This window comes from Oncorhynchus nerka, linkage group LG15, assembly GCF_034236695.1.
Source record: "Oncorhynchus nerka isolate Pitt River linkage group LG15, Oner_Uvic_2.0, whole genome shotgun sequence".
Lineage (NCBI taxonomy): Eukaryota > Metazoa > Chordata > Actinopteri > Salmoniformes > Salmonidae > Oncorhynchus > Oncorhynchus nerka.
In genome coordinates this window covers 83,885,842-83,910,690 of record NC_088410.1, presented here as the reverse complement: position 1 = coordinate 83,910,690, position 24,849 = coordinate 83,885,842, and the positions used below count along the sequence as shown (strand labels likewise).

Here is a 24,849-nt window from a genome sequence, read left to right as displayed (position 1 = left end):
TGATAGGTGGGTGTTTAATAATAACACATACCAAGTCTGAAAATGCAATTACCACCCCATGTCTTTGAAATTGTAGTCTCCAAGGCTTGGAACCCGGAAGCAATTGCGGCTCTTAGGTGACGATACATTAGACGACAAGAGTGAGCCAATGATCTATCTATACATCATTGGAGTGGACATGGCCCAGCCTCGTAAGTATAAAGCGTTTTTTTTCTAAATACGATCCAAGTAAACTTACTAGTTGCCACCCATATGTAGTAATATAGTCTAGCGCTGATTTTGATATTGCCAAAGTCTACAAATGGTGCGTGCAAGTATGTAACGCCTGGACTCCAGGCTGGAGTGACAGGACCAATGTGGAAGCTAACGTTAGCAGGTAGCTAGGATGTCGTAGACTCGTAGCTAACTAGATATTGCTATACATGTACCTTGCATGTACATCATCATCGTGAATTGGATTGTATACAAGTGTACGTTGTCTGTATTATGATTCCCAACGTTAGTTTTCCACAACGTTGTGTAAAATCTATCGCTCACGTTAGCTAGCTTTCTAGCTGGTTCCTCTAGTTAAGAAATGGGAGTGTTCTGCATCGGTTACTGTGCAATGGTGGCATGATCGAGACTACAAACAAGTCTACACTTCTAAAATGGGAAGTCAAATAGTTGAAATCTTCCCCCTCCTACTGACCTGGCTGTAACCATCATGCATGTGTCCCCACAGGTGTGTTCTGCTTGGTCCTCCTCACCGTGGCTCTCGGGGCCCAGGCTCTGACCCCATCCCATCACCTCTCCCTGTCAGACGTGGAGAGACTTAAAGGCCTCCTGAGCCAACCCTTCACAGACCTGGCATCAGCATACTACTCCATCGTTGGTTTGAGCAAGCTTGGAGCCTCAGTTGCTGATGAAAATGTAAGAAAATGAGCTTCTAATTATTGAAGGAAAGAGGCTTGACTGTTGTATCCAAAACGTGTAGCCTATGGCATGTTTAGTTACCTTAGGCTATTCACTTCTATAATCACCACAATGTTTACCTATGTGTTTTACTGTACAGCTTGTTGCCTTATTAAATCCTTGTTTTTTATTTTGCAGGATGCCTGTCAGTTTCTGAAGGCCCAATTGGACCCCATGAGTGTCGACTCCCTCTTCTTCGCTGCTGAGGCCAGTCAGGCCATCTCAGACTGTGAGGTAAGTAGTCCTATAGGGAGCTTACTTATGTATGACAAAAAAGCAGGTTATTTGCTCTTCCAGTAACATAAATGGTGGCTTGCATGGAATTAAGACAACATTTATGATGGTGGTTTTGGATGCTCTGCCAGTGAAGTCCTTGCTTAGCTCTGTGTTCTCCCTCTTTTTGAATGACTTATTTAGATGCCAGTATCCAACGAGACCCGTGACATCCTTCTGGCAGCAGTCAGCGAGGACTCTACAGTAACACAGATCTTCAGAGCTGTCAGCGCCCTCAGTTCCCTGGGGCTTCCTCTGGCTTCACAGGAAGTCGTCGCTGCCCTCGTCGCCCGTATTGCCAAGGAGGACAACGTCTTGGCGTGAGTAATACTCGCTGGCTTGGCAGATGGAACAGACTTGCTGCTGAATTGTTTCTTTGATCATTTGGGTTTTTGAACTTCATTGTTACTTTGTCCTTTCTAACAAACTTCGCTTTTGAACAGATAACGCATTCCTATGGCCATTGATCTAAAGACTTGACACTGTTTTGTCATAGTAAAGTGACTGTTTTTTTTTCTTCTCTCTGTACAGGATCACTACTGCACTCCAGACTGCCACCCGTCTCTCCCAGCAGGCTGAGCTTGGAGGAATCCTGGAGGAGATTGAGGTGAGTTTCACAAGTCCACTAGGTGGTGCTGTGCTACAGGTTTTGTCAGATTAATTACTTTGCAAAGTTGCAAATTTCCCACATGCGAACTGGTTTCTCAAGCAGAGATGTTGAATTTGAACCTTTCTCTCCCTCGTAAGGATCTGGCAGCACGATTGGATGACTTGGGTGGAGTGTACCTCCAGTTTGAGGAGGGACTTGAGGCGACCGCCCTCTTTGTGACAGCAGCCTACACACTGTCAGACCATGCGGACACGGAGCCTCCTCTGAAAGAGGTAACCTGCTGTCACCATTTATGTGGGTGGTAGAAGGGACGCAGGTTGCATGAGGCGGTGTGACTTTTTCCCGATCATGTGTTCTGTATTAGATCTCTGGAATGGAACTCCAGAGTAGCTTGCTTACTTTCTCATGTTTATTTTATATTTCTCATGTCTTTTGTTCTACTTGACTTTTACATAACAAATAGTACTACTGATATTGATTACTGCATTGTTGGTAAAGAGCAAGCAAGAAAGGATTTTCAGTGTACTTGTGCACGTGACAATAAAACTTGAAACCCCAGCTATCTTATCAGATTACTATAAATGTGAACTTTTATCCCCACAGGACCAGGTGATCCAGCTGGTGAACTCTGTGTTCAGTAAGAAGTCCTGGGATTCCCGGTCTGAGGCGTTCAGTGTAGCCTGTGCTGCTGCAGCTCTCTCCAGCAACCGCTTCCACGTGCCAGTCATCGTCAGTACCCAGGGGCCTGCAACAGTCTCCCACAGCCAGCCAATCCTGCATGTATGCTCTCCTCTACTACTCCAGTGTTTATCATCCAGTGACATTTTTTAATAAAATTTTAAAAAAAGTTTATGATTTAGATGTCATCAATTGGAAACATGTTTGAAGGATGTCACATGAATAGTGTTTCTTACTTGAGCCCTAACCTTGTTGACATGAACCCTTAGTGGACCTTGTTCAGTGCCCTTGCTAGTCCACCACTGGGTAATGGTCTCCACCCCATTTTCTTTTCACTGACCCTTTATCTGCCTCCTTGTCTTTACCCACAGCTTCTGGTGACAGACATCCTGTCCAATCCTCTTGCCTCAGCCAATCTGCTGGTGGAATCTGCACAGGCTGTTGCCTCTAAGAGTGTTGTACTCAGCCAGGCACCTTTCTCCCTCAGAAAGTAAGTATGGTAGACAGACTGATTTTTGAATTTGTCTGGGCAATAATTTTGTGTAGATTAATATTGAGTGTTATAGAATCCAAGCTTTAATTAAATCGTTGCAGTCAAGGAAATATCTCTGCTGTTCATGCATGTTATTTGTATGTCAGCGTTATAGTGTTTAATAATTATTTCCAACTGTTTTACAGTGGCATTTTTGAACTTAACTTCATGGCTAGCCAGCCAGCCAGTGGATATTACCAGTTTAATGTGGCTGTCACCGGGGACAGCCGATTGGTTGCCAATCAGGTTGAGGTGAGCTCGTCTTTTATTCAAGAGAAATTTATTGGGAATCATTTTGTACCCACATAGATGTAACATAAACATAATCTTCTATATAGTATTTGGTAGTTTAGTATTTTCTTAAATGGGGGCATGGTACACACAATGCCAAGTAAAGAAGGTCTATAGTTTTGGATTTGTTATTTTGAGAACCATCAATTAGGCTAAATGTTGTTGGAAGTCAGAGTTGCCTCTTTGGGATTGGTCAGAAGGTTAGCAGTTCATTGTGCTTGCCAAGGAAGGTTATTCCTAGAAAGTAGCCTTTTCCATTAGCGTACATAACTTTTTATGTTACTTGACCAGGTATGAATACTATTCACCTCTAGCATTTACTTTAGCTTTCTCTGACTCACCATACATGTGACAATCACTCTGCTTCATTCAAATTTCTTCATATGAGTTCCATTTTATTCCTTAATTTCTCTCTCTCTCCACCTGCCTTCAGCTGAAAGTGAAGGTGTCCACTGAGGTAGCCGTCACTAATATGGACCTGTCTGTAGTGGATAAGGACCAGAGCATCGGCACCAAGACATCCAGGTCAGAGAGCCCAACCAGGCATTTTAATACTGCCCTTGTGAGACCCATAACACAGAGGTTCTGCCAGCTAGCCTACTTCAGCAGTACTGTATCATTTTAATCATTTTAGTCAATAAGATTCTTGCTACGTAAGCTTAACTCTCTGAACACTCGTGACGTGTAGTCCACTTGTCATTCCAATCTCCTTTGCATTAGCGTAGCCTCTTGTGTAGCCTGTCAACTATGTGTCTGTCTATCCCTGTTCTCTCCTCTCTGCACAGACCATACAAACGCTCCACACCGCGTGGCCGCGGCCACCCTAATCTGGTGGTCCCAGCGCGCACGACCCACGTGGAGTTCCAGGTCTCCGGTAGCCTCTGGAACTGCCGATCTGCGGCCAACAAGGCAGAGTTCATCTCCGCCTATGTCTCCCTCCAGTCCCTCGACTTCTTGGCACTGACGGAAACATGGATCACCACAGACAACACTGCTACTCCTACTGCTCTCTCTTCGTCTGCCCACGTGTTCTCGCACACCCCGAGAGCTTCTGGTCAGCGGGGTGGTGGCACCGGGATCCTCATCTCTCCCAAGTGGTCATTCTCTCTTTCTCCCTTACCCATCTGTCTATCGCCTCCTCTGAATTCCATGCTGTCACAGTTACCAGCCCTTTCAAGCTTAACATCCTTATCATTTATCGCCCTCCAGGTTCCTCGGAGAGTTCATCAATGAGCTTGATGCCTTGATAAGCTCCTTTCCTGAGGACGGCTCACCTCTCACAGTTCTGGGCGACTTTAACCTCCCCACGCCTACCTTTGACTCATTCCTCTCTGCCTCCTTCTTTCCACTCCTCTCCTCTTTTGACCTCACCCTCTCACCTTCCCCCTACTCACAAGGCAGGAAATACGCTCGACCTCATCTTTACTAGATGCTGTTCTTCCACTAACCTCGTTGCAACTCCCCTCCAAGTCTCCGACCACTACCTTGTATCCTTTTCCCTCTCGCTCTCATCCAACACTTCCCACACTGCCCCTACTCGGATGGTATCGCGCCGTCCCAACCTTCGCTCTCTCTCCCCCGCTACTCTCTCCTCTTCCATCCTATCATCTCTTCCCTCTGCTCAAACCTTCTCCAACCTATCTCCTGATTCTGCCTCCTCAACCCTCCTCTCCTCCCTTTCTGCATCCTTTGACTCTCTATGTCCCCTATCCTCCAGGCCGGCTCGGTCCTCCCCTCCCGCTCCGTGGCTCGACGACTCATTGCGAGCTCACAGAACAGGGCTCCGGGCAGCCGAGCGGAAATGGAGGAAAACTCGCCTCCCTGCGGACCTGACATCCTTTCACTCCCTCCTCTCTACATTTTCCTCTTCTCTCTCTGCTGCTAAAGCCACTTTCTACCACTCTAAATTCCAAGCATCTGCCTCTAACCCTAGGAAGCTCTTTGCAACCTTCTCCTCCCTCCTGAATCCTCCTCCCCCTCCCCCTCCTCCCTCTCTGCAGATGACTTCGTCAACCATTTTGAAAAGAAGGTCGACGACATCCGATCCTCGTTTGCTAAGTCAAACGACACCGCTGGTTCTGCTCACACTGCCCTACCCTGTGCTCTGACCTCTTTCTCCCCTCTCTCTCCAGATGAAATCTCGCGTCTTGTGACGGCCGGCCGCCCTACAACCTGCCCGCTTGACCCTATCCCCTCCTCTCTTCTCCAGACCATTTCCGGAGACCTCCTCCCTTACCTCACCTCGCTCATCAACTCATCCCTGACCGCTGGCTACGTCCCTTCCGTCTTCAAGAGAGCGAGAGTTGCACCCCTTCTGAAAAAACCTACACTCGATCCCTCCGATGTCAACAACTACAGACCAGTATCCCTTCTTTCTTTTCTCTCCAAAACTCTTGAACATGCCGTCCTTGGCCAGCTCTCCCGCTATCTCTCTCAGAATGACCTTCTTGATCCAAATCAGTCAGGTTTCAAGACTAGTCATTCAACTGAGACTGCTCTTCTCTGTATCACGGAGGCGCTCCGCACTGCTAAAGCTAACTCTCTATCCTCTGCTCTCATCCTTCTAGACCTATCGGCTGCCTTCGATACTGTGAACCATCAGATCCTCCTCTCCACCCTCTCCGAGTTGGGCATCTCCGGCGCGGCCCACGCTTGGATTGCGTCCTACCTGACAGGTCGCTCCTACCAGGTGGCGTGGCGAGAATCCGTCTCCACACCACGTGCTCTCACCACTGGTGTCCCCCAGGGCTCTGTTCTAGGCCCTCTCCTATTCTCGCTATACACCAAGTCACTTGGCTCTGTCATAACCTCACATGGTCTCTCCTATCATTGCTATGCAGACGACACACAATTAATCTTCTCCTTTCCCCTTCTGATGACCAGGTGGCGAATCGCATCTCTGCATGTCTGGCAGACATATCCGTGTGGATGACGGATCACCACCTCAAGCTGAACCTCGGCAAGACGGAGCTGCTCTTCCTCCCGGGAAGGACTGCCCGTTCCATGATCTCGCCATCACGGTTGACAACTCCATTGTGTCCTCCTCCCAGAGCGCTAAGAACCTTGGCGTGATCCTGGACAACACCCTGTCGTTCTCAACTAACATCAAGGCGGTGGCCCGTTCCTGTAGGTTCATGCTCTACAACATCCGCAGAGTACGACCCTGCCTCACACAGGAAGCGGCGCAGGTCCTAATCCAGGCACTTGTCATCTCCCGTCTGGATTACTGCAACTCGCTGTTGGCTGGGCTCCCTGCCTGTGCCATTAAACCCCTACAACTCATCCAGAACGCCGCAGCCCGTCTGGTGTTCAACCTTCCCAAGTTCTCTCACGTCACCCCGCTCCTCCGCTCCCTCCACTGGCTTCCAGTTGAAGCTCGCATCCGCTACAAGACCATGGTGCTTGCCTACGGAGCTGTGAGGGGAACGGCACCTCAGTACCTCCAGGCTCTGATCAGGCCCTACACCCAAACAAGGGCACTGCGTTCATCCACCTCTGGCCTGCTCGCCTCCCTACCACTGAGGAAGTACAGTTCCCGCTCAGCCCAGTCAAAACTGTTCGCTGCTCTGGCCCCCCAATGGTGGAACAAACTCCCTCACGACGCCAGGACAGCGGAGTCAATCACCACCTTCCGGAGACACCTGAAACCCCACCTCTTTAAGGAATACCTAGGATAGGATAAGTAATCCCTCTCACCCCCCCTCCCCCTGAAAAGATTTAGATGCACTACTGTTCCACTGGAGGTCATAAGGTGAATGCACCAATTTGTAAGTCGCTCTGGATAAGAGCGTCTGCTAAATGACTTAAATGTAAATGTAAATGTAAGGTTGTCTTTACCCATAGCCACACAAAATACATCTAAAGTATGTCATTTCCAGGGTGGACTATCCCTTCAAGGCCAAGGGCTCCTTTACTGCAGACAGCCATCAGAACTTTGCCATGAATTTCCAGTTAGTGGATGCCAACACTGGAGTAGAGCTCACTCCCCACCAGGTATTTAGCTTTTTCTGTGTTAACATTTTTATGTTCCTGCTCTCATTCTGTCAACATTGCATTGTGCTACACCTCTTGAGGGTATTTTGTTTTTCTTTACAGACCTTTGTGAGGTTTCACAATCAGAAAACTGGCCAGGAGGTTGTGTTTGTTGCTGAGCCGGACAGTAAGAACCTTTATAAGTTTGAGCTGGACACAGCAGAGAGGAAGTCTGAGTTTGACTCCATGTCTGGGACCTATGTCCTCCACCTCATCGTGGGAGATGCCACCTTGGAGAACCCCATTCTGTGGAACGTGGCTGATGTTGTCCTGAAGTTCCTTGATGAGGAGGCCCCAGCAGCCATCCAGTCCAAGACTCTTTACATGCCCAAACCAGATATTCAGGTTAACAAGCCCAACACTTGCATATAATTGAACATTGTGATGAGTTATGTAACATTTTGTTTCGCTACTCTTGAGGCTACTAGTCATAGCTTGAAATGACTAATGAAGATGAGATAAATCTAACTCGGGTGCATAGTCACTGATAGATAAACTAGTTAAGTGATAATGCCCGAGAAGCTGGTGTTTTGATATATTGGCAAACTGTGCCAATAATATATATATATACTCCAAACACCAGCTTCGAGGGCATTATCACTTTGATACAACCTATTCAAATACTGATTGACATATTTTCATTAACATTATTTTGATGAATTTATTCATAATATTTTATCCCTCCACAAGATATAGTCCTAACACAAATCTAGGGTTTGCTACCCAAGCCGGCTGGTCATTTGTTCTATCGGTTCGGTTGCTAGAGATGCGACCCAGTCGTTCAGTCTTTTTGTTCTATATCTATGGACGCAACCCAGTTGTTTGTTCTAAATGTTCTATTTCCACACTGGCTGGCAATGTAATTATCCATTACTTGCTAGCTAGCAAACCAGGGCTAACTTAGTCACGTCAAAAAAACAGAGTAGCCGCATTTGTTTAAGCTGTTTCTAGTGACATTTATCTGGACACATCCATAACAATGAGCTAATGAGGCGCGCATAGAAAATGTGCTCACTCATCAGGACACTTGTTTAGAGGAGCTAGTCAACAACACAGCTAACACAATAACTTTGAACTGAAACTGGAATGACTGCAAACTAGCTGCACATTGTTTAGTTTGATCTTTTTTCAATTGACATTTCTTTGTGTATATATCCATAAAAATGATGCTGATTCATGATTGACTGGCTGAGAAAAGCTGCCTTCCTGTCTCTCATCCCGACTCCCGACACATTCATTACTATGGGACAGCTAGAGATCGATTTTGAATATTGAAACAATGTTGGAAATGTCGGAGAGACAGACAGCAAGGTTTATACAAAGCTTGGTTGTTGAAAGCTAAATGTTAGTCTAAAAGAAATGTGAGATAATGTTTAGATGCTTTTTATAGTGGAGATCAAGTTTATAAATTGCTTGGCTGGGCTGATGAGACAGTGGATTGCGCAGTCAGTTGGAACTGAGTAAATAGGCATTTTAACTTCATAGATTTAGCTGGTGGTAACTTGTGGAATAGACACCGGCTGCTATGCAGTTTTAACCAATCAGCATTCAGGATTAGACCCACCCGTTGTATAATAAATGGATAAATAACTGCACTTGAATGATGTTCTCCTCCTCTGTAGCACTTGTTCCGGGAGCCTGAGAAGAAGCCACCCACGGTGGTGTCTAACACCTTCACAGCCCTCGTCCTCTCTCCGTTCCTCCTACTGCTTATTCTGGTGAGGCTTGCTTTACTTCTCTATGTTTGGAATTGTTCAATGGTCACCTTTTAGAAAGGTTTCAAATCTGCCTCTATTCCGTCTGAATGTTTTGTATTAACCCAGGCTTAGAATAAAGCCTTGGTACATCCTGAATGAGCCTAGGTTTTTGATTTAACTGAACACTGATTTTAAATTGAAATTGCAATAGCAATGCTGTATGACATAAAATGTATTTTCTATGACATTTACAGTTTTGAGTGACGACATTGTCCTTGCTGTGTAAAGGCTTGGATCACTGCATTGTGTGCTACCTGGACAATCTATTTTCAGACCCTTTGTACTGTTGTGGTTTTTGTACTGTTGTGGTATAGTTCATTCTTCTCTCTCCCTCTCTGTTCAGTGGTTCAAACTCGGGGCCAACATCTCAAACTTCAGCCTCTCCCCCAGCTCTGTGCTCTTCCATGTGGGCCACGCATGTGAGTACTGAGCAATGATGTAGTTCTGAGTCTAGGGTTACAATGGTAACTACTGGCATTCTCACTCCACAGATACAGTGCCTTCAGAAAGTATTTACACCCCTTAACTTTTTCCACATTTTGTTGTTACAAGGTGGGATTCAAATTGATTTAATTGAAATTTTTGGTCAACGATCTACAAAAAAGAATCAGCAATGTGAAAGGAAAAATTATATACTTTTTTTTAATGAATAATAGAACACTAATATATCTTGATTAGATAAATATTCACTCCCAGAGACCATACATGTTAGAAACACATTTGGCAGTGATTACAGCTGAGATTATTTTTGTGTAAGTCTCTTAAGCAATTTACACACCTGGATTGTACAATATTTGCCCTTTTTTATTATTAAAAAAACTTCTTCAAGCTCTGTCAAGTTGGTTTTTGATCGTTGCTACGAAGCCATTTTCATGTCTTGCTGTAGTTTTAAGTCAAAACTAACTATTCACTCGGGAAAGTTCAATGTTGTCTTGGTAAGCAACTCCAGTGTAGATTTTGCCTTGTGTTTTAGGTTATTGTCCTGCTGAGAGGTGAATTCGTCTCCCAGTGTCTGTTGGAAATAACATTTTCCTCTAGGATCCTTAGTCCTTGCCAATGACAAGTATACCCATAACATGGTGCAGTTACCACCATGCTTTAAAATTTGAAGAGTGGTATTCAGGGATGTTTTTTGTTGGATTTGCCCAAAACATAACTCATTGTATTCAGGACAAAAAGTGTATTTATTTGCCCAATTTTCTTTGCAGTATTACTTAAGTGCCTTGTTGCGAACAGGATGCATGTTTTGGAATATGTTCTAATCTGTACAGGCTTCCTTCTCTTCACTTTGTCATTTAGGTTAGTATTGTGGAGTAACTGCAGTGTTGTTCCACCCTCAGTTTTCTCATATCACAACCATTAAACTCTAACTGTTTTAAAATCACCATTGGCCACATGGTGAAATCCCTGAGCAGTTTCCTTCCTCTATATAATAATAATTAATGACTCAAGACATTTCAGCTTTTAATTGTTTATTCATTTTGAAAATGTTCAACGAACATTTCCACTTTCACATTATGGGGGATTGTGACAATCTTAATTAAAAACCATTTATATTATTCAAGCTGTAACGCAACAATGTGTAAACAGTCAAGGGGGGTGAACTTTTTGAAGGCTGTGTATCTTTTTCCTAGTTGATCACCTTTACTCTGTTCTTGTTGTTTCAGGCATGCTGGGTCTGATGTACGTCTACTGGACTCACCTCAACATGTTCCAGACCCTCAAGTACCTGGCTATCATTGGCAGTCTTACCTTCCTGGCTGGAAACCGCATGTTGGCCCAGAAAGCAGTGAAGAGGTATGGCCAGAGCTCTACGCTGACCTTTTTTACAAGGAGCACGTGTGAAAATTAGAAAAAATTTGGCGCACAGTAAGAAATTTAGGAGCACAATTAAACATGTTTCACGTACTTAAGCTAGAATCCTTCATTTCTCTAGGCACACTGGTGCTCATAAATAAAAAATGCCAGGCTGCGCAGCCAACTATTTAGGCGCATATGCAAGTAAAATGGTCGTACTGTAGAGCCCGAGGTTAGGTATGGCTCCTGTTAGCGATCGCAACACAGACTGTCAGTTTCTCTCTAGAGAGCTCTCCACCACATGTAGAAAGTTTGATGTCTTTTTAATATGACAAGGACTCTGGGGGGCTTTTAATATGACAAGGACTCTGGGGGCTTTTAATATGACAAGGACTCTGGGGGCTTTTAATATGACAAGGACTCTGGGGGCTTTTAATATGACAAGGACTCTGGGGGGCTTTTAATATGACAAGGACTCTGGGGAGGGGGCTTTTAATATGACAAGGACTCTGGGGGGCTTTTAATATGACAAGGACTCTGGGGGGGGCTTTTAATATGACAAGGACTCTGGGGGGGCTTTTAATATGACAAGGACTCTGGGGGTGCTTTTAATATGACAAGGACTCTGGGGGGGTGCTTTTAATATGACAAGGACTCTGGGGGGCTTTTAATATGACAAGGACTCTGGGGGGCTTTTAATATGACAAGGACTCTGGGGGGCTTTTAATATGACAAGGACTCTGGGGGCTTTTAATATGACAAGGACTCGGGGGGCTTTTAATATGACAAGGATTCTGGGGGCGCTTTTAATATGACAAGGATTCTGGGGGCTTTTAATATGACAAGGATTCTGGGGGCTTTTAATATGACAAGGATTCTGGGGGGCTTTTAATATGACAAGGATTCTGGGGGGCTTTTAATATGACAAGGATTCTGGGGGGGGTTTAATATGACAAGGATTCTGGGGGGGGGGGGGCTTTTAATATGACAAGGATTCTGGGGGCTTTTAATATGACAAGGACTCTGGGGGGCTTTTAATATGAGAAGGACTCGGGGGGGGGTTTAATATGACAAGGACTCTGGGGGGCTGTTAATATGACAAGGACTCTGGGGGGCTTTTGGACCTCTTTGTTGGTTGTTAGAGATGTGGCTGACTACTATTCACTCAGGGCCCTTGAGAGGGTGTGTAAGAGCCTACGGTGGCTCACTGCCCCCTTGGTGTGTGTCACCTGTGACCCCCCCCTCCCCTGGCCGTGCCAGGCTAGCAGAATAGTGGAGCCTCCACTGTAGAGCGTATAACCACTGGGACCATGAGGGCCTGGCCAGATTGCACCGTGTGGGTGATTCCCCTCATACCTTCTCTCCAAAGGCCATAGAGACAGAGGTAATATGTGTCACTGGCTGAAGACGTTAGTCTAATTGGCCAATTTTACTGTGGAATTAATGCACCTTGTTCATGCCATTTTCTAACCGAGTCCTTTCAACCATTTGCTAGTCTAATGATCCTTCTGGTTGATGTGGTGTCAGTGGATTTAATTTGGACTTGTTTCTGCTTGCCTGACTTGCTTTTCTTTCTTTAGCCACTGTCTCTTATAGTGACTGCCTGTCTCCTTAACTCTCCTGTGTACTCCTTGCTACATTTCTCTTTTTCAGGATTGCTGCAGAGCAAAGTAGTAGGTTGGCAAAGTATAGGAGCCTGCGGTAAAGGCCTGTTTTCTAATAACAAAGGGCCAGTCTTCCAGGCTGAAGTAAGGGCATCTCTATGGACTGCATCCCAGTGCATCCCCATTGCCCTGTATAATGCATGGCTGTGTGGTGCAGTCAGGACTCACTCTCTATCTAGTGTTCTGGCCAGCATCTTGCTCATCCCACCACAAAATATCATCTGCTCACCTTTTACAGCTGGGACTATAAACCAAAAATAATCGACATCAACCATACCGATCACTCATCGCAGGCATTTTGCTGATATCTTTCATTACGATGTAGCCTATACTAGAGAGATTTGAAATGAGTTTGCTAATATGGGTTATTTGTTAATGGGACAATTGATGGCTACAACCATCAAACTAGTAGTAGTTTAAAGGAAAATAAAATAAGCAATGGTGCACATTGTTATTAACCTAGCGCTCTATTTATCTTTATTGCAATATGGATTTTTGACCTTTAACATCCTGTCTGTCACCATTTTATTCATCTTCATATTGCCTGCCATTGTACATAGTTATTCTCAGATGCAACATGTGTGGTGTCATTATTGGCTGAGCTGAGAATTAACCTATGTCATCCTGATAGTTCTGCAGTTCATGTTCTGTTGCTGAGAAAGTCCTGTACACGTCATCTTTATGCTGTAAAGAAATGCATGAGGAAGTTTAACACATCAGATGTGTTAAACATGTATCCAGGACTTGTCATTCAGTTAAAAGGCTTTAAATTAGATGATTGTTTTAAAGCTTACAACAAACATTCTAATGTATGTATTTTCTTCTCTTTCAGACTTGCAAGTAAATGACAAGATTGAAGAAGATTTAAAGATGCTTAGTTTTTGGTTTTCAAGGATTTGTTTGACACGTCGTCAACCACCAGACTGTAAGAGGTTATGCCATGAATCCAATGGACAATTTGAAATGCAGTTTCACTTTTCTTTTTCAACTTGAAAATAATAAATGTTCTAATCCAAGGTGTTGGTAGAGGGTCCGGACAGACTCTGACACAATACTCTTACTGAGGACTGGAAAGATAACCATCCTTGCACTTCATTTTTCTGTAACTTTGTTTGGCCTTTTTTTTTCATTTTTTTTTCTTCCACAACTGCCTTGGTTGGATATCATCTATGGTTTCATAATGTAATTGGGATGGATATTTTTTTTCTACGTTCCACGTTCTCTGTGCCCATCTTACTATGGCTATGTATCAAAAGGTGCATCAAGAAGTAAGCCATTGATTTTTTTTTTTTTTTTTTTATGAAGTTTGATGGTGGCTTCACTGACATGTTCAAGTCTGTAATGTATGCTTGTCTTCTCAAGGAATTACATGTGGAGGTTGTGAGCTATTTTCCCCTTACAATAAAGACCTAACCCCCTCTAGAACAACATTTTGATGGGCAATTCAATAAAATCACATGTTTTTGTAATGAAATAAATAAAGAAATGGGGATTAAGTGTACTGCTTTTTCTTCTGGGTGCAATACACCCTTTGTAGTGTTGTAATATATATTTTTAAAGTATTTAATTTTAAATTGTAATTTATTTCACCTTTATTTAACCAGGTAGGCTAGATGAGAACAAGTTCTCATTTGCAACTGCGACCTGGCCAAGATAAAGCATAGCAGTGTGAACAGACAAGAGTTACACATGGAGTAAACAATTGACAAGTCAATAACACAGTAGATAAAAAGAGAGTCTATATACATTGTGTGTAAAAGGCATGAGGAGGTAGGCGAATAATTAAAATTTTGCAGATTGAGGCCCTCACCTCCTCCCTGTAGGCTGTCTCGTCGTTGTTGGTAATCAAGCCTACCACTGTTGTGTCGTCCCCAAACTTGATGATTGAGTTTGAGGCGTGCGTGGCCATGCAGTCGTGGGTGAACAGGGACTACAGGAGAGGGCTCAGAACGCACCCTTGTGGGGCCACAATTTTGCAGATTGATAACACTGGAGTGATAAATGATCAGATGGTCATGTACAGGTAGAGATATTGGTGTGCAAAAGAGCAGAAAAGTAAATAAATAAAAACCGTATGGGGATGAGGTAGGTAATATTGGGTGGGCTATTTACCGATAGACTATGTACAGCTCCAGCGATCGGTTAGCTGCTGAGATAGCAGATGTTTGAAATTGGTGAGGGAGATAAAAGTCTCCAACTTAAGCAATTTTTGCAATTCGTTCCAGTCACAGGCAGCAGAGAACTGGAATGAAAGGCGGCCAAATGAGGTGTTGGCTTTAGGGATGATCAGTGAGATACACCTGCTGGAGCGCGTGCTACGGGTGGGTGTTGCCATCGTGACCAGTGAACTGAGATAAGCTGGAGCTTTACCTAGCATGGACTTGTTGATGACCTGGAGCCAGTGGGTCTGGCGACTAATATGTAGCGAGGGCCAGCCGACTAGAGCATACAGGTCGCAGTGGTGGGTGGTATAAGGTGCTTTTGTAACAAAACGGATAGCACTGTGATAAACTGCATCCAGTTTGCTGAGTAGGGTGTTGGAAGCTATTTTGTAGATGACATCGCTGAAGTCGAGGATCGGTAGGATAGTCAGTTTTACTAGGGTAAGTTTGGCGGCGTGAGTGAAGGAGGCTTTGTTGCGGAATAGATTTGATTTTAGATTGGAGATGTTTGATATGATTCTGGAAGGAGAGTTTACAGTCTAGCCAGACACCTAGGTACTTATAGATGTCCACATATTCTAGGTCGGAACCATCCAGGGTGGTGATGCTAGTCGGGCGTGCGGGTGCAGGCAGCGAACGGTTGAAAAGCATGCATTTAGTTTTACTAGCGTTTAAGAGCAGTTGGAGGCCACGGAAGGAGTGTTGTATGGCATTGAAGCTCGTTTGGAGGTTAGATAGCACAGTGTCCAAGGACGGGCCGGAAGTATACAGAATGGTGTCGTCTGCGTAGAGGTGGATCAGGGAATCGCCCGCAGCAAGAGCAACATCATTGATATATACAGAGGAAAGAGTCGGCCCGAGAATTGAACCCTGTGGCACCCCCATAGAGACTGCCAGAGGACCGGACAGCATGCCCTCCGATTTGACACACTGAACTCTGTCTGCAAAGTAGTTGGTGAACCAGGCAAGGCAGTCATCAGAAAAACCGAGGCTACTGAGTGTGCCGATAAGAATATGGTGATTGACAGAGTCGAAGCCTTGGCAAGGTCGATGAAGACGGCTGCACAGTACTGTCTTTTATCGATGGCGGTTATGATATCGTTTAGTACCTTGAGCGTGGCTGAGGTGCACCCGTGACCGGCTCGGAAACCAGATTGCACAGCGGAGAAGGTACAGTGGGATTCGAGATGGTCAGTGACCTGTTTGTTGACTTGGCTTTCAAAGACCTTAGATAGGCAGGGCAGGATGGATATAGGTCTGTAACAGTTTGGGTCCAGGGTGTCTCCCCTTTGAAGAGGGGGATGACTGCGGCAGCTTTCCAATCCTTGGGGATCTCAGACGATATGAAAGAGAGGTTGAACAGGTTGGTAATAGGGGTTGCGACAATGGCGGCGGATAGTTTCAGAAATAGAGGGTCCAGATTGTTAAGCCCAGCTGATTTGTACGGGTCCAGGTTTTGCAGCTCTTTCAGAACATCTGCTATCTTGATTTGGGTAAAGGAGAACCTGGAGAGGCTTGGGCGAGTAGCTGCGGGGGGGAGGGGGGGTTGGAGCTGTTGGCCCGAGGTTGGAGTAGCCAGGAGGAAGGCATGGCCAGCCGTTGAGAAATGCTTGTTGAAGTTTTCGATAATCATGGATTTATCGGTGGTGACCGTGTTACCTAGCCTCAGTGCAGTGGGCAGCTGGGAGGAGGTGCTCTTGTTCTCCATTGACTTCACAGTATCCCAGAACTTTTTGAAGTTAGAGCTACAGGATGCAAACTTCTGCCTGAAGAAGCTGGCCTTTGCTTTCCTGACTGACTGCGTGTATTGTTTCCTGACTTCCCTGAACAGTTGCATATCGTGGGGACTATTCGATGCTATTGCAGTCCGCCACAGGATGTTTTTGTGCTGGTCGAAGGCAGTCAGGTCTGGAGTGAACCAAGGGCTATATCTGTTCTTAGTTCTGCATTTTTTGAACGGAGCATGCTTATCTAAAATGGTGAGGAAGTTACTTTTAAAGAATGACCAGGCATCCTCAACTGACGGGATGAGGTCAATATCCTTCCAGGATACACGGGCCAGGTCGATTAGAGGGGGGTCGGTAGCAGGCGGCAACAGTGAGAGACTTATTTCTGGAGAGAGTAATTTTTAAAATGAGTAGTTCGAACTGTTTGGGTATGGACCTGGAAAGTATGCATTACTTTGCAGGCTATCTCTGCAGTAGACTGCAACTCCTCCCCCTTTGGCAGTTCTATCTTGACGGAAAATGTTATAGTTGGGTATGGAAATCTCAGAATTTTTGGTGGCCTTCCTGAGCCAGGATTCAGACACGGCAAGGACATCAGGGTTAGCAGAGTGTGCTAAAGTAGTGAGTAAAACAAACTTAGGGAGGAGGCTTCTGATATTGACATGCGTGAAACCAAGGCTTTTTCGATCACAGAAGTCAACAAATGAGGGTGCCTGGGGACATGCAGGGCCTGGGTTTACCTCCACATCACCCGCGGAATAGAGGAGGAGTAGTATAAGGGTGCGGCTAAAGGCTATCAAAACTGGTCGCCTAGAGCGTTGGAGACAAAGAATAAAAGGAGCAGATTTCTGGGCATGGTAGAATATATTCAGGGCATAATGCACAGACAGGGGTATGGTGGGGTGCGGGTACAGCGGAGGTAAGCCCAGGCACTGGGTGATGATTAGAGAGGTTGTATCTCTGGACATGCTGGTTGTAATGGGTGAGATCACCGCATGTGTGGGAGGTGGGACAAAGGAGGTATCAGGGGTATGAAGAGTGGAACTAGGGGCTCCATTGTAAACTAAAACAATGATAACTAACCTGAACTAACCTGAACTAACCTATACAAGGCATATTGACATTTGAGAGAGACATACAGCGAGTCATACAGTAATCACAGGTGTTGAATTGGGAGAGCTAGCTAAAACAGTAGGTGAGACAATAACAGCTAATCAGCTAGCACAATAACAGCAGGTAAAATGGTGTTGACTAGGCAGAGAGGGTCGGATTAACCACACAAAGAGCCTGAGTCCATAATAGTGCTTATGCAATAAATGTATTGGACGAAGGAAACAAACTCTGCTTTGTGAAAACTGTGCGGTTACGTTCTTCAGTACAATTATGTTTGGCAGAGTAGTGTATGAACTGAGCAATGTGTTCATTTGAACTCTAAGCATTGATAGGACAACAGCATTTTTTTTCTCCTCCAAAATAAATAAAGTATCGTGGTGACATACTTTCAGGTCATTTGAAGAGTGATGTTTAGGGTCAGAGAACCAGATTATACTTTGTCCTCACTTACATTCGCTACGTAGAAGTCTGGACGAGAACCGTAAGTAGGAATGTCAGTCAAATCCTAAAATGCATTTCCATGTGACAACACACTTCACAGATGACAAATTGGTAATGTACACTCCCCTATGTATTTATTTGGACAGTGAAGCTAAAACTTTTAATTTGGCTCTATACTCCAGCATTTTGGATTTGAGAAAATGATTTGTGAGGCGACAGTACATAATGTCACCTTTTATTTGAGTGTATTTTTAATCTGTGTTACCGTTTAGAAATTAAAGCACTTGATGTATCAAGTCAATTTGTCAGAGGTTTAGTATTGGTCCAATATTCCTAGCACGCAATGACTACATCAAGCTTGTGACTCTACACACTTGTTGGATGCATTTGCAGTTTGTTTTGGTTGGGTTTCAGATTATTTTGGGCCTAATAGAAATTAATGTTAAATAATGTATTTTGTCATTTTGTAGTCGCTTTTATTGTAAATAAGAATGAACACTTCTGAACACTTCCACATTAATTTGGATGCTACCATGAGTATGCATAATCATGAACAAATTGTGAATAATGAGTGAAAAATTAGAGGCATAAATATCATACCTCCCCTGTTATTGGTAATGTTACCAAATACTAAACTTTTGACTAAATTGACTGTACTATAAGTGAATGTGTCCAAATATGTACGGCACCTTAAAATGGGGGACGAGATACATAAAGTGCATTCATTTCTAAACAGTAAAACAGATATGCATGAAAATAACCTCAAATAAAAGGTGACACTTTACTATAGCTTCATATAAAAAAATAAACGTTTGCTCTCAAATCCAAAATGCTGGAGTATGAACTCGACCTTGAACTCATCTGTGTGTTTGCCAGTACTGTACCTCACTGGCCGTGTTCAAGAACATAAAACATGTGATTTAAGATTAGGATCACTTTATTGGTCAATAACACACAAGGTCCAACCAAAATGTTACTTCAGCTTTTAACCCAACCCCTCTGATAGACACATACATGTTTTGGAGAGGTGCAGGGAGCTGCCACACTGGGCACCTGTGGAGCTGTTGTTGTGGGGGTTATGTGCCTTGCTCAAGGGCAGGCAATGGCATCTAGGATCTGATACCAGCAACCCTCTGGTTGCCAGCTCACTTCGTGCCAGAGTTTTCTTATTGACCAAGGATTCGAACTGGCAACCTCGCCGCTCTAACTGGTAGGTTACCTGCCACCCTATTCATAGGTAAATAGTGTCTGACTGACTGATCTGCAAATAATATTGAGTAGTTATTTATGATGCAAGGTGATTTGTGAATCAGTTAGTCTCGACGTGCCTTTAAATTCTGCACACCCCCGTTGTCATCAGTCAAAATGTATAATGGATTGCCCCCTGCTGTTTATCTATGCGATTACGTCAGTGTTCAAATGTCAACACCCCCCCCACACACATCCCCCCCACACACACAAATAAAAAAACATATGCTATGTGCCCGTTGGGAACTTTATATTTATTGAGATGAGACAGGGACTCAAACTAATACAACTTTATTCTCCATATGAATTTTCTGTAATTTCTTAACTCCCTCAGATAACGTACATCACACTGACACACAGAGCACAGGGTCAGGCCGCAGTGCAGCACCCCTGGACGGAGAGCATGTTGTTGGTGCCTTGGGGACACCTTACAACTCTTCAGTGATCACCTTGACGTTCCCATTGACTATGAGCTCTATGGTTTCCCAGTCAAAAATGTTCCCTCTGGGCATACGTTTCCCAACATGCAAAGCCTCTATCATGGCATCGGAGAGCACGTAGTCCCACATGTTGACGTCTGTGATCTCTCCGATGAAACTCTGCTTGCTGTCAAAGTCCTTCAGGAAAGAGTCTGGATCCTGTCCCAGGATGACCTTACCTCCATTCTGCACTTTGTGTCCTGGTTTATACACCTGCCTAATGCTCCTCTTCCCATCTACGTGGAACGCGGCCATACCTGACTTCGAGTCCCAGGTGAGACAGAGGTGGGTCTGGAAGGTGTTGAGCTCAGGTAGGTCGAAGAAGACCCCGTCCCCACTCAAATACAGACCGTACCTGCCGTCAGCTTCTCTCCACACGTTGAGCTCGTCGTAGTACAGTGTACGGTAGGCGAACAAGATGATCTCACGGTTGCCCTTTGCCAGTTCTGTGGCCACCCGCATGCACAGGGTGAAGGCTCCCATGTCAAGATCCTTCTGAGGGACCAGCTCCACGAAGCTGTTGTCAGTTTCCATTGGGAACACCAAGGATCTTCTCATGGGCCTCTCTATAGAGAGACAGAGAGAAGAATCATGCAGGCCTGGGTTCAAATGAAATCTTTGTGACAGATGGCCAGGGTTAGCACTTTCAAGAGTTTTCTATTGGTTCCATTGCGACAGGCAAGCTCAATCCAACACAGCTAAAGTATTTGAAATTATTTCAAATAGTATTTGAAACTAGGTGTGGAGTCATGTGACAGTGACACAGGCTTGAGGGGTCAATTCCATATGTCATTCAGTCGATTCAGGAAGTGTAGTGACATTAATTGCTCGAAGCAAATTAAAACAACCCATTTTCAATTCAGGAACATAGGATGACAGTTTCCTTTTCTAAATGTGCACACACAATGCTAGAAGAGTAAAATGTCCCCCATTGTGTGAATATTGTGTGAATATGAATATAAATGGACCAGATTTGTGTTTTAGGAACTGTATCAGTACCCGTCCTGGACTGTTCACTGTTCTGGGAAGCTTTATAGCACCACATTTGGTTAAGCTCACACCTAAATTCTCTAAACAATTATCATAATAGATTTGATTTTAAGCGCTTTTCAAAACACCAAAGTCACTTTACAATAGTGACACAGAAATGAATAAATAACACAAGTGATTGACTATCTACAAATTCTACCACAGAAGTGAAGTTCAGACTACCTGCAGAAGCTAAGGCGAGAGAGACACTAAAGATGAGAAGAGTTGCCAGCAGCCCCATTTTATCCCACAGAGCCTATGAAGATAAATACATTAAATACATGATAAATATACATACATACATAAATATAATATAAATTCATTACAGCAGAGACAGTTTTAGATGTTTTTAGATGTCTTTTTGTCACTACAATGTCCTATTATTACAATACCCACATGGTCAGATGAAGCAGATGCTAAACTACAGGACGGTTTTGCACAGACTGGAATATGTTCTGGGATTCCTCCGAAGGCGTTGAGGAACACACCACATCAGTCACTGGCTTTATCAATAAGTGCATCCATGACGCTGCTGCTACTCTCTGTAATTATCTATGCATAGTCACTTTAATAACTCTACCTACATGTACATATTACCTCAATTACCTTGACTAACCAGTGTCCCGCACATTGACTCTGTACTGGTACCCCCTGTATATAGCCTCGCTATTGTTATTTTACTGCTGCTCTTGAATTATTTTTTATTTCTTATTGTTATTTTTTGAAGTTATTTTTTTTAACTGCATTGTTGGTTAAGGGCTTGTAGGTAAGCATTTCACGGTAAGTTCTACACCGATTGTATTCGGCGCATGTGACAAATAACATTTGATTTGATTTGAACGTAAATGATGCATTCAGGTTTTAACCACTAATTATGAGGTATTAGGTAATGCAGGAAAATGATTTGCCTACTTACCATTGTTGATCCGCCTTATCAAATGGCTACCTAGTGTGCCTCTCAAACTGTACAGTATATATACACTCACCCAAACTCTTAGAAATCCATTTCAAAACATGTGACACTGATAACCCAAACCCTGAATTCCAAGTTATTGATTGTGTGTGTGTTGTGAAACTTAGTCTAGCTAAAAGCAAACAACAGACCCAGTGTCTGTGGCATATTACAGTTTATAAAGTTTTTTTAATCTCTTTAGTACTATTCTCAAAAGTATATGGGTAATTTGAAAACTCTTAGTACAAAACCCCCAACTGGTAACATTTGTATCGCAGCCAATCTTACATTTAAAACCTTTCACTGTGCATTCATTTGGTTTGTAGACATCTTTCATCACACAACTATTGATCCAAAAGATGCACTGAATGTACAAAACAGCGTATATAAATTGAGTTGCACCCCCTTTTGCCCAATCTCAGTTCCCTGAGGGCATGGACTCTACAAGGTGTCGAAAGTGTTCCACATGCAAACACGTACACCCACCCACGCACACACACACACACACACACTCCTTCGTGACCCCTCTTTCAAGGTCACTGAGATCTCTTCTTCTAGCCATGGTAGTCAAAATAATGGGCAACTGGGCATTTTATGGGATGTTAATTTCTTAATGAACTCAGGAACCATACTCGTGTGGAATCACCTGCTTTCAAAATACATTTACATTACATTTAAGTCATTTAGCAGACGCTCTTATCCAGAGCGACTTACAAATTGGTGCGTTCACCTTAAGACATCCAGTGGAACAGCCACTTTACAATAGTGCATCTAAATCTTTTAAGGGGGGTGAGAAGGATTACTTTATCCTATCCTAGATATTCCTGAAAGAGGTGGGGTTTCAGGTGTCTCCGGAAGGTGGTGATTGACTCCGCTGTCCTGGCATCGTGAGGGAGTTTGTTCCACCATTGGGGGGCCAGAGCAGCGAACAGTTTTGACTGGGCTGCGCGGGAACTGTACTTCCTCAGTGGTAGGGAGGCGAGCAGGCCAGAGGTGGATGAACGCAGTGCCCTTGTTTGGGTGTAGGGCCTGATCAGAGCCTGGAGGTACTGAGGTGCCGTTCCCCTCACAGCTCCGTAGGCAAGCACCATGGTCTTGTAGCGGATGCGAGCTTCAACTGGAAGCCAGTGGAGAGAGCGGAGGAGTGGGGTGACGTGAGAGAACTTGGGAAGGTTGAACACCAGACGGGCTGTGGCGTTCTGGATGAGTTGTAGGGGTTTAATGGCACAGGCAGGGAGCCCAGCCAACAGCGAGTTGCAGTAATCCAGACGGGAGATGACAAGTGCCTGGATTAGGACCTGCGCTGCTTCCTGTGTGAGGCAGGGTCGTACTCTGCGGATGTTGTAGAGCATGAACCTACAAGAACGGGCCACCGCCTTGATGTTAGTTGAGAACGACAGGGTGTTGTCCAGGATCACGCCCAGGTTCTTAGCGCTCTGGGAGGAGGACACAATGGAGTTGTCAACCGTGATGGCGAGATCATGGAATGGGCAGTCCTTCCCCGGGAGGAAGAGCAGCTCCGTCTTGCCGAGGTTCAGCTTGAGGTGGTGATCCGTCATCCACACTGATATGTCTGCCAGACATGCAGAGATGCGTTTCGCCACCTGGTCATCAGAAGGGGGAAAGGAGAAGATTAATTGTGTGTCGTCTGCATAGCAATGATAGGAGAGACCATGTGAGGTTATGACAGAGCCAAGTGACTTGGTGTATAGCGAGAATAGGAGAGGGCCTAGAACAGAGCCCTGGGGACGCCAGTGGTGAGAGCGCGTGGTGAGGAGACAGATTCTCGCCACGCCACCTGGTAGGAGCGACCTGTCAGGTAGGACGCAATCCAAGCGTGGGCCGCGCCGGAGATGCCCAACTCGGAGAGGGTGGAGAGGAGGATCTGATGGTTCACAGTATCGAAGGCAGCCGATAGGTCTAGAAGGATGAGAGCAGAGGAGAGAGAGTTAGCTTTAGCAGTGCGGAGGGCCTCCGTGATACAGAGAAGAGCAGTCTCAGTTGAATGACTAGTCTTGAAACCTGACTGATTTGGATCAAGAAGGTCATTCTGAGAGAGATAGCGGGAGAGCTGGCCAAGGACGGCACGTTCAAGAGTTTTGGAGAGAAAAGAAAGAAGGGATACTGGTCTGTAGTTGTTGACATCGGAGGGATCGAGTGTAGGTTTTTTCAGAAGGGGTGCAACTCTCGCTCTCTTGAAGACAGAAGGGACGTAGCCAGCGGTCAGGGATGAGTTGATGAGCGAGGTGAGGTAAGGGAGAAGGTCTCCGGAAATGGTCTGGAGAAGAGAGGAGGGAATAGGGTCAAGCGGGCAGGTTGTTGGGCGGCCGGCCGTCACAAGACGCGAGATTTCATCTGGAGAGAGAGGGGAGAAAGAGGTCAGAGCACAGGGTAGGGCAGTGTGAGCAGAACCAGCGGTGTCGTTTGACTTAGCAAACGAGGATCGGATGTCGTCGACCTTCTTTTCAAAATGGTTGACGAAGTCATCTGCAGAGAGGGAGGAGGGGGGAGGGGAGGAGGATTCAGGAGGGAGGAGAAGGTGGCAAAGAGCTTCCTAGGGTTAGAGGCAGATGCTTGGAATTTAGAGTGGTAGAAAGTGGCTTTAGCAGCAGAGACAGAAGAGGAAAATGTAGAGAGGAGGGAGTGAAAGGATGCCAGGTCCGCAGGGAGGCGAGTTTTCCTCCATTTCCGCTCGGCTGCCCGGAGCCCTGTTCTGTGAGCTCGCAATGAGTCGTCGAGCCACGGAGCAGGAGGGAGGACCGAGCCGGCCTGGAGGATAGGGGACATAGAGAATCAAGGGATGCAGAAAGGGAGGAGAGGAGGGTTGAGGAGGCAGAATCAGGAGATAGGTTGGAGAAGGTTTGAGCAGAGGGAAGAGATGATAGGATGGAAGAGGAGAGAGTAGCGGGGGAGAGAGAGCGAAGATTGGGACGGCGCGATACCATCCGAGTAGGGGCAGTGTGGGAAGTGTTGGATGAGAGCAAGAGGGAAAAGGATACAAGGTAGTGGTCGGAGACTTGGAGGGGAGTTGCAGTGAGGTTAGTGGAAGAACAGCATCTAGTAAAGATGAGGTCGAGCGTATTGCCTGCCTTGTGAGTAGAGGGGAAGGTGAG

The 24,849-nt window shown here is 45.1% G+C and overlaps 2 protein-coding genes across 4 annotated transcripts; one reads left to right on the top strand and one right to left on the bottom strand.

Moving 5' to 3' along the window:
• The first annotated feature begins 85 nt into the window (after positions 1–85).
• Positions 86–14,081, top strand: LOC115118672 (dolichyl-diphosphooligosaccharide--protein glycosyltransferase subunit 2-like). 2 transcript variants are annotated; one of them, XM_029647361.2, is made up of 16 exons: positions 86–191; positions 722–909; positions 1,090–1,185; positions 1,369–1,544; positions 1,756–1,831; positions 1,972–2,106; positions 2,438–2,614; positions 2,884–3,002; positions 3,191–3,296; positions 3,769–3,860; positions 7,214–7,328; positions 7,431–7,712; positions 8,990–9,085; positions 9,468–9,543; positions 10,792–10,921; positions 13,418–14,081. In XM_029647361.2, exons 1-16 carry the CDS (start codon positions 149–151, stop codon positions 13,431–13,433), a joined length of 1,923 nt encoding a protein of 640 aa, XP_029503221.1. In that variant the 5' UTR covers positions 86–148; the 3' UTR covers positions 13,434–14,081. The 2 variants fall into 2 exon arrangements, with proteins under 2 accessions (XP_029503221.1, XP_029503222.1); XM_029647362.2 differs by lacking the exon at positions 86–191 and adding an exon at positions 340–376.
• Positions 14,082–19,509: 5,428 nt separating this feature from the next.
• Positions 19,510–21,798, bottom strand: LOC115118673 (C-reactive protein-like). 2 transcript variants are annotated; one of them, XM_029647363.2, is made up of 3 exons: positions 21,701–21,798; positions 20,968–21,040; positions 19,510–20,321 (listed from the first exon to the last, which is right to left on the bottom strand). In XM_029647363.2, exons 1-3 carry the CDS (start codon positions 21,701–21,703, stop codon positions 19,705–19,707), a joined length of 693 nt encoding a protein of 230 aa, XP_029503223.1. In that variant the 5' UTR covers positions 21,704–21,798; the 3' UTR covers positions 19,510–19,704. The 2 variants fall into 2 exon arrangements, with proteins under 2 accessions (XP_029503223.1, XP_064858027.1); XM_065001955.1 differs by lacking the exon at positions 20,968–21,040 and having other exon boundaries at positions 21,701–21,776.
• Positions 21,799–24,849: the final 3,051 nt, after the last annotated feature.